General features: G+C 62.5%; 3 protein-coding genes across 10 annotated transcripts; all 3 read left to right on the top strand.

Moving 5' to 3' along the window:
* Positions 1 to 991: 991 nt before the first annotated feature.
* Znf580 (zinc finger protein 580) lies at positions 992 to 1,837 on the top strand. The gene has a single exon (XM_003461661.4). The coding sequence runs from the start codon at positions 992 to 994 to the stop codon at positions 1,508 to 1,510; it is 519 nt and encodes a 172-aa protein (XP_003461709.1). The 3' UTR covers positions 1,511 to 1,837.
* Positions 1,838 to 2,467: 630 nt separating this feature from the next.
* On the top strand, positions 2,468 to 3,910 carry Znf581 (zinc finger protein 581). The gene has a single exon (XM_013155313.3). It carries the CDS (start codon positions 2,468 to 2,470, stop codon positions 3,041 to 3,043), a length of 576 nt encoding a protein of 191 aa, XP_013010767.2. The 3' UTR covers positions 3,044 to 3,910.
* Positions 3,911 to 4,057: 147 nt separating this feature from the next.
* Positions 4,058 to 8,128, top strand: Ccdc106 (coiled-coil domain containing 106). 8 transcript variants are annotated; one of them, XM_013155298.3, is made up of 6 exons: positions 4,058 to 4,726; positions 5,250 to 5,375; positions 5,478 to 5,600; positions 5,688 to 5,864; positions 6,853 to 7,086; positions 7,618 to 8,128. In XM_013155298.3, the coding sequence occupies exons 1-6, from the start codon at positions 4,678 to 4,680 to the stop codon at positions 7,932 to 7,934; spliced, it is 1,026 nt and encodes a 341-aa protein (XP_013010752.2). In that variant the 5' UTR covers positions 4,058 to 4,677; the 3' UTR covers positions 7,935 to 8,128. The 8 variants fall into 8 exon arrangements, with proteins under 8 accessions (XP_013010752.2, XP_063108400.1, XP_063108401.1 ...); XM_063252330.1 differs by having other exon boundaries at positions 5,493 to 5,600; XM_063252331.1 differs by having other exon boundaries at positions 5,316 to 5,375.
* The last annotated feature ends 356 nt before the right edge of the window (positions 8,129 to 8,484 follow it).

Raw genomic sequence — 8,484 nt, forward strand, 5'->3', positions numbered from 1 at the left:
ACGGAACCTTGATGCCTGGTGCACAAGTTTCCGGCCGGTGCCTTTTCCCAGGGACGCCCCCACCCTCTGTGCCCCCTTGCCCGCCGGTCCCGCTTCCCCGGCGCCGCCGGCCCAGTGCTGCCTGCAAGCTCTCCGGACCCAAGAGGCCGCTGCACCGGGTACGGGGGCCGGGAGGAGGGAGAAGCCCGGGCTGGGACCTCGCGAGCGGGCGGGGGTGGGGCAGCGGCGCCGGGAGCGGGCGCAGGGGCGAGGCCGTGCCAGGGCGGGGGGGTGGGGCGGAGGGACAGGGGCCCGAGAAGAGGGGTAGCACCGGGTTGCCTAGAGCGAGGGCAGCGGACCCGAGAGGGCTCCCGAGGAGGAACGCGTGTGTGTGTGGGGGGAGGAGGCGGTGCCCTAGGGCAGCGAGATGTCAGTGTCATTTTAGGGCAGGGGACCGCAACCCCGAGGCAATGAAGCACGAGCAGGATGGAGGCATAGAAGGCGGGCCTCCTGGGTTGCGCATGATGAGGGGTAACGTGGGGTGAGGATGGCGATCTCCTGGCGTGCAGAGTAGGGGCAGGACCGATTCCTGGGTCAAAGTGGAGAACTGGGTTAGTGGGGCTCTGGGCACGCAGGAAGATGGGGTCTGCAGACACTGGGCTGGGGAGCCCTGGGGCACCTGGCGGGATACAGAGGGCCGGGAAGAGGGGCCCAGCTGGGACGGGGTGCAGCGGCAGGAGAGGGGAGGACGCCCGGGGTCGGGTTGCCCAGAGACCTGGAGGAGAAGAGGGCGGGACGAGGGTTCCCACAGAGACTAGCAGCTGGAGCGCCAGAGGGGCCTCCTGCGGCCGACGCAGTCCCTACCGGAGCAGCTGGATGTGGGCGGGGAGGACCTGGAGTCAGTGTTCTCTGGCAGCATGCCTGGTCCGCGCCAGAGCGCTGGACGGAATGCCTCCCGCCAGGAAGAGACGCCCTTAACTTCTCTCCCCCACCACTCCCAGCTCCGCTCCAGATGCTGCTGCTGCCGCCGCGGCCGCCCCACCCTCGGTCCACCTCCCCCGAGGCCATGGACCCACCGCCCCCCAAGGCTCCCCCTTTCCCCAAGGCGGAGGGCGCCGCTTCCACGCCCTCCTCGGCGGCGGGCCCCCGGCCTCCGCGGCTGGGACGCCACCTGCTCATCGACGCCAATGGGGTCCCCTACACGTACACTGTGCCGCTGGAGGAGGAGCCCCGGGGCCCCCCGCAGCGCGAAGCGCCTCCGGGGGAACCCGGCCCGCGCAAGGGCTACAGCTGCCCGGAGTGCGCCCGGGTCTTCGCCAGCCCGCTGCGGCTGCAGAGTCACCGCGTATCGCACTCGGACCTCAAGCCCTTTACATGCGGCGCCTGCGGCAAGGCCTTCAAGCGCTCCAGCCACCTGTCGCGGCACCGCGCCACGCACCGCGCCCGCGCCGGCCCGCCGCACACGTGCCCGCTGTGCCCGCGCCGCTTCCAGGATGCGGCCGAGCTGGCGCAGCATGTCCGCCTGCACTGAGCGCCCACCCCCGGCCTCGGCCTCCCCTCCACCCGCGGGAGAAGTCTTTCTTCCGCTCCCGTCTAGCTGTGTGATGTAGACCAAAGTTGTCGCCCGCCCCCGCGCCCGGTAGCGGAGGGAGCTACGCTCCGGGCCCGCTGTGCAAGCGTGAGCCTTTTCCAGAGCCACCAACTCCAGAGCCCTGGTTTTCTGTTCTCCCAAGTGGCAAGAGGTTGTCTTCTGCGTGCAAGGCACGACAAAAGAGCGCCGGGACGGTCTGGTTGGCGTCTGTTCCCTCCTTCCGACAACCACCCCCCATCCGTTGCTCAATAAACATTCCGCAGTTCATCTGAGGCTGGCTCTTGTGTGTCGGATGCGGGGCGATGCCGGGGCTGAGGCCAGACCGCGAGCACCCGGGAACCTTCCTCTCGCTTGGTGCGTGTTTCCGGCCCGAGCCGCTTTCCAATGACCCTCCCGCCCCGCCCCCGCCGTCCGGCCCTGAATCCTCTCCTGGCTCCCTGGGTCTTTGCTTCCTTCACTCGGCGCCGACGGCCCCCGGGGACACTTAGGGGGTCCTAGATCTCCGCCGCCCACAGCTGCCAGAGCAACCCCGGGCCGTCCGGAGTCGCCCGGACCCGAGAGGCCGCTGCACCGGTACGGGGCGAGGCGCGCTGGCGCGGAGCGGGCGGCGGGGGCGGGGCCGTGCAGCACCTGCGAGGCAGCTCCCGGGGTGGTCGTGAACGGACGTCTGGGGATTGGCAGTAGGGGCTGGGGAGGAGCCCACAGCACAGGCCAGACTTGGAGGCCTCGGAGAACCTCAGAGCCCAGAAGTGATAGCCGGGCTGGAGAGGAGATTGGGGGTGGTGTGGTGCCGAGGACCGAACAGGGCATCGGGATGCCACGGAGCCCAGGAGGTGCGCTGACATCTCCACAGCGACCCCTGCTCCTCTCCATCCCTAGGCCCCAGCCACCCTCCGAATGCCGGTGCTGCCGTTCCCCTGTCCCCAGCCCCAGGACATGGAGGCCGCGCTCCCTCGGACGGGCAGGTGCCCAGAACCTGGACCTTCCTCCTCCACCGCACCTCCACAGACCTCGACTCCTTCGAGGCCCAGTCACTACCTTCTCATTGACACCCAGGGTGTCCCCTACACTGTGCTGGTGGATGAGGAGTCACAGAGGGAGCCTGGGGTCGATGGGGCTTCGGCCCAGAAAAAGTGCTACAGCTGCCCGGTGTGCTCAAGGGTGTTTGAGTACATGTCCTACCTTCAGCGACACAGCATCACCCACTCAGAAGTGAAGCCCTTTGAGTGTGACACGTGTGGGAAGGCGTTCAAGCGGGCCAGCCACCTGGCACGGCACCATTCCATCCACAGGGCGGGCGGTGGGCGGCCGCATGGCTGTCCGCTGTGCCCACGCCGCTTCCGGGACGCGGGAGAGCTGGCCCAGCACAGCCGTGTGCACTCTGGGGAGCGCCCGTTCCAGTGCCCACACTGCCCGCGCCGCTTTATGGAGCAGAACACTCTGCAGAAGCATACGCGCTGGAAGCATCCATGAGTTGCGCCGGGACCAGAGTCCCTTGAATCTCCCAGGCCCCACTAAGTTGCAGGTGGCTTTTAGGGTCCTGGACGCGCGTGCACACACACACATACACACACCCTGGCCTACTCTTGCAGTGAGTCCTGTCAGGAGGAAGGAAAAGCCATGGGTTTTGGCTGAGTCTTCACACAGAATGAAGTCCTCTGGTCTCATATTTGGGACATTCCCGGTATAGGGCTGACCAAGGGGCAGATGCTGTGTGTGTGGAAACTCCTGTCCCAGCCCCGTGGCCGGGCACCCTCAGGAACCCTTTTGATGCACATGGGCCTGAACATACGGTACATCACGTTTGCAGTGGTGCTGAGCACTTTGGAGACAGTGTCATGGATGGCTGCCCAACACTAAGTAGGAAGAGCTCAGCTGGCCTGCTGCAGAGTTGGAGGATGGCCCACCCTGCAGACTTGCGTCTTGTTGGAAGTGTCTTAAAACTTTTTAAAAAACATCCACTGTAACATACATGTTCTATATAACAACTGGTATGCAGATACACAGTGTATATCAAATTTAACAGTAGTTGCAAGACACCCCAATTTTTTGACCATAATTTTTAAAAACGTAGAGCCCATCCTACTGTATTAAATTCTTCACCCATGAACCTATCATTTGAAAAACACTGATCTAGGGCAGGTGGCTCCCCCTGGACTTTCGGACCCAGGCTGAAACTTCTCCAAAAAGCAAAGCAGGAGGGCAGCAGGTTGCAGCAGCAGGGGGAGGGGAGCGCACTCAGCTTTGCTCTGTGCTCTCCCAGATGCATGTGGCAGATCAAGGGGTGACAAACGAGTTGAGTTGAGCCTCAAGCTTAATAAACATAGGCCTTTTGATGTCTTTTCATTGCTTCTTTTATGCCAGGGCTTCTTTCCTTTTCTCTGACTTGTTTCTGGGCGGAGGAACTGATCTCAGAGCACAGGGAAAGGGCATACTGGGTCGGCAGGGTGCTGACCCTGACTTTAGGTCGAGCCCCGTGTGCGCGCCGCAGCTAGGCACTGCGCCGCGCGTTTTGGGTGCTTTCTTACTACACCCCCCACAAGGAGCCTTCGTGGCAACCCGCTCTTTCCAGTTAAAGGCTGGGCTCACCGGGCTGGGGAGGTGCACAGCGGCTGAGGCTAGACTCTAGGTCTGTTCCACAGCCAGCTGTAGTCAGTAAAGGAAGGTGGTGGTGAGCGTTCTGGGCCCCTGTCCTTGTCAGCCTAGCTGTGGACACAGTGCTAAGTTCTTTGAATGAGGGTCACTAAACGGAGTCTTCTTTGGCTTCGACTTCTCCGACGGCTTAGCCATCAGCAGCGGGATCCCCACCCCCTCCGCGCCGCTCCAGCACTGCAGGATAGGAATTTCGCGACGCTCCCTCCCTGCGATGTGGGGAGGGTGAGTGCCGCAAGGGGCCATCGCGCAAGTGCGGGCCGCAGTCCCGGCGTCCACGGCGAGCCTCACCTGGGCGCGGGGCTTCTGGAGGCTGCTCGGTGCTGGCCGGACAGGGCCACCTCGCATCCTCACCCCCGTCACTGGGCTCGTGCCCGACCCCCGCCTGCTCGCGGGTGGGCGCCCATTCCTCTCCGCTCCCCGTGACACTTTGCAGACGCTCCCCAGCGCTGGGCATGGGCACCACCGCCGTCGGTTCTCGGGCTGGATTCCGCGCGCGGGTGGGTGAGCGCGGGAACCCAAGTCCCTCGAACCCCGGGCACCCGAGGGCGGGGGATGATGGTCCTGTGCGCACCTCTGCTAGGATTCCTTTCTATGTCAGTCCACTCTAACCCGTGGGACAAAGGGCGGGGGCGGGGGCGCATCTCCACGCGCGACCTTCTTCGTACTACGCATGCGCCCAGCCTCTCGGCTGAGCAGGAGGGTCCCGCTCGCCCACGAGCGGGGTGGGGGAGGGGCGCCCAGGGCGAAGGTGCAGTGCGCATGGGCTGGACCCCTACTCTTGGCTGGGAAGTTGGGGCGCTCTCCCCACGGTGCGCGTGGCTGGCGATGAGGTCCTTCTTACTCAGGCCGGAGGTCCTTCCTGCGTTGACCCCAAGGGGAATCTGGGTTCCCAGCCAACTTCTCCCCAGGATCGAGGTGTCAGCTCCCACGCTCCCAGCTCCCACTTTCCAGAGGCACCCAGTTGGAAAGCTGGGTCCAGAGAGTGCGGGGGTCCGGCCTCGAGCTCCTTTTCCTTCCCGAGCAGTGGGGGTCCCCCCTGCCCCAGGACTGACTCCGACCATGGACACCGTTTCTGTCCGGTGCCCCCCAGAGCCGCCTGGGTCTGCAAGAAGCATGAGCCTGATCGACAGAGGCAGCCGGCGGCGCACAAGTGAGGAGCGATCCCTCCCCCTCTGGGCCCCCACCCCCTTGGGGGCCGCTGCGGTTGGGGGGGGGTGTAAGGCCCCCCCTCCCCCGCCGCCGTGAACCGCAGGCCTCTTCTCTCTAGTGAAGAAGGATGAGGAGGCCTTCGAGATCTCCATCCCCTTTGAGGAGGCGCCCCACCTAGACTCACAGATCTTTTACAGTCTGAGCCCCTCACGGAGGAGCTTCGAGGGTGAGAGGAGGGGCTAAAGAGCAGAGGTAGCTGGGGGCACCACCTTCACCCTGTGGAATAACCCAGGCCCCTTCTCACGGTCTCTAGAACCCCCAGAAGCCACGTCCCCCACGCTGGCCTTGATGAACGGGGTCAAGGCCCAGCTGCATATGGCCCTGGAGCGGAACTCCTGGCTGCAGAAGCGCATTGAAGACTTAGAAGAAGAGAGGGACTTCCTGCGGTGTCAGCTGGACAAATTCATTTCCTCGGCCAGGATGGACGCAGGTGTGGGGTGCTCCACAGATCTCTTAGACCCTGGCTCAGTTCTAGGCAGACTTCCTGAGCCTAGACTTCTGGTTTGATGTCTGATCCCTTAAGTACCTTCTCCTACCATCCAGTGGGCATCCTGATCCTCCACCAGCTTCAAACCCCTGAGCCCTCAGCTGGCCCAAGACCCTTGGGGAACTTGTGACCTTCATGGGGAGACTACCCTGCCTCTGGCCCTCTGGGCCCACCTTACATCCTATCTGTCTTCTCCAGTTCCAAGCACTCAGCCTTCTCACATCTAGCTGTTCGGGGGTCCTGCCTTTACACCTACCTCACCCTGCTTCTTGGTTAAACATAAAGCTTCTTACTCCTCATAGACGTTAGTTTAACTCTGTCAGTGGATTCAGCTTCTTCTTTGGGTGCAGATCTTATGACTGGAACTCGGGGTCCACCTGGCCTGCTTGTTTACCTCCTGCTCCTTGAAGAGGGCTTTCCTCTGCCAAATCTTGAGGGACTTAATCCCTTCTCACCCTATCCCACACACTCCAATTTGGGATCCTTGAGAGGTCATGACTGGTCACCCCCTCCCAAGCCTAGGCGGGAGCCTTTGTCTTTTTGGGGGGAGGGATCTTGTTGCTAGGGATCCCAGTGTTTGGGGATCTGGACCTATCCCCTCATAGTGGGGACCCTGGGCCTCTGGGCTTTCTGGGTGGGGTCCCTTGTTTCCCACAGGTCTGCAGGTGAAGCTTGTCACTTTCTTTAACCTTCCAGGCTGAGCCTTGGTTTCTCTTTAAGTGCCTGCCTAGGGGTCCTCAAAAACTTCCTGTAGGGAACTCCATGGGTAGATTCTCCCAAGGTCTCTGTCCTGTAGGAAAGCAATGCGTGCTAGGAACCTGGGGGCTGGCTCTGCTTCATTCCGTGGCCTGCCCTTCCTGCCCTCCTAGCTCCTTGCGGGTTCGGCCACTGCTTTTCCTTGGGATCGGGGATGTGACATTTGGTGTTGCAGTTCACTTGTGTCTCTCCCCAGAGGACCACTGCTGCATGAAGCCTGGGCCCCGGCGGGTGGAGGGGGACAGCCGGGCTGGGGCTGGGGGCGAAGCCTCAGACCCAGAGTCGGCTGCCTCCTCACTCAGCGAGGCATCAGAAGAAGGCAGTGCCAGTGACAGGAAGAGGCAGAAGCAGAAGGGAAGTGCCAGTCGGAAGCGCTTCGGGAAGCCCAAGGCCCGGGAGAGGCAGCGGGGTGAGCATGGATCAGGCTGTCAGTGTTAAGGGGCTGGGGAGTCCAGGTTTTGCAAAAGCTCCCTGCCCCATTTAAAAAACTAGACCTGGGGCCATGTCCAGCCTTACAGTGTGATCCTGGCTTCAAGTCTTTATACTTCCTTCCACTCCCACCAGCAGGGTGACTTTGGGCACCTTTTTGAGCTTCAGTGGCTTCCTCAGAAGGAGGTGGGTCCTCAGAGGAGCACCCATGCAGCTGGAGGGGAGGTGGTCTCTGCTAGGGGGGTGGTCTGGAGGCTGGGTCTCTGAATCCAGCCTCTCATTTCCTGTCTCTACCTCTTTAATTCCTGCTAATTTCTGTGTATCCTATGTGCTCACACTGTCTTTCCATTTTGTTCTCTTTTCCTGGGTTGGTTTGCTTAATCCCTGCCTCCTCTTCCTTTCCTGCCTGTGTCCCTCACTTTCTCCCTCCTCCCACATCTGCCTTTTTGTTTCTACTCTGCTTCCCTTATCACTTGGTACCCATGCGTCCTCTGTCCTCTTGACCCTGCAGTGAAGGACGCTGACGGGGTCCTTTGTCGATACAAGAAGATCTTGGGCACCTTCCAGAAGCTGAAGAGCATGTCTCGGGCTTTTGAGCACCACCGCGTGGACCGGAACACGGTGGCGCTGACCACACCTATCGCAGAGCTGCTCATCGTGGCGCCAGAGAAGCTGGCGGAGGTGGGCGAGTTCGACCCTTCCAAGGAACGCCTACTCGAGTACTCCCGCCGCTGCTTCCTAGCACTGGACGAGGAGACGCTTAAGAAGGTGCAGGCGCTCAAGAAGAGCAAGCTGCTGCTGCCCATCACCTACCGCTTCAAGCGGTGATGCTGCCCCGCTGCCCTCTGTGGACCTTCTGCCCCCCCCTCCAGGCCCGACGCACCTCCCTGCCCCAAGCCTGTGTCCTGCCTTGCCGGTGGCGTCGCCTGTTTCACCCGACCGACCTCGAGTTGGCCGGCCTCTTTCCACGTGAGACAGAATTATTCAGAGCATTTAAATTAAAGATGTGAAAATTTGGAATACCCTAGGCCCCAGATCTTCCTCGGAGGGGGCGGCCGTCGCCACGGAGACGGGGGCGGTCCGCCGGGAGTTGGGAGGACAGGGTGTAATTAGCCCCAGGAGGCGCGAGCAGGAGAGGGAGCTGCAGCTGTTCCCCTAAGTGCAAACTCCAGGGAGGAGGCGTGGACACTGCCCGCGAGGCTACCTGGGCTAGACAGGCGCCGTGGCGGAAGGCGCGACCCGAGGACCACTAGCAGAGGCAGACACCGCGGGGACGGGCGGCTTGCGGGTCAGCCGGCACGCAGTGGTGGTAGTAACGCAGGGTCGACCCTATCCCGGAAATAGCGCTACCACCATCCGCAGCGCTTACGTCGCGGGA

Source organism: Cavia porcellus, unplaced genomic scaffold (genome assembly GCF_034190915.1).
Source record: "Cavia porcellus strain 051 isolate PalLab524CR breed Dunkin Hartley unplaced genomic scaffold, mCavPor4.1 scaffold_7, whole genome shotgun sequence".
NCBI lineage: Eukaryota > Metazoa > Chordata > Mammalia > Rodentia > Caviidae > Cavia > Cavia porcellus.

What these genes read in the sequence shown, in the direction of transcription:
- Znf580 (XM_003461661.4), top strand. Translation starts at nt 992, where the DNA reads ATGCTGCTGCTGCCGCCGCGGCCGCCCCACCCTCGGTCCACCTCCCCC.
- Znf581 (XM_013155313.3), top strand. Translation starts at nt 2,468, where the DNA reads ATGCCGGTGCTGCCGTTCCCCTGTCCCCAGCCCCAGGACATGGAGGCC.
- Ccdc106 (XM_063252327.1), top strand. Translation starts at nt 4,817, where the DNA reads ATGTCAGTCCACTCTAACCCGTGGGACAAAGGGCGGGGGCGGGGGCGC. An exon ending in AGGCAGCCGGCGGCGCACAA is followed by an intron (nt 5,376 to 5,477) that starts GTGAGGAGCGAT and finishes CGTGAACCGCAG; the next exon opens with GCCTCTTCTCTCTAGTGAAG. An exon ending in GGCCCGGGAGAGGCAGCGGG is followed by an intron (nt 7,087 to 7,617) that starts GTGAGCATGGAT and finishes TTGACCCTGCAG; the next exon opens with TGAAGGACGCTGACGGGGTC.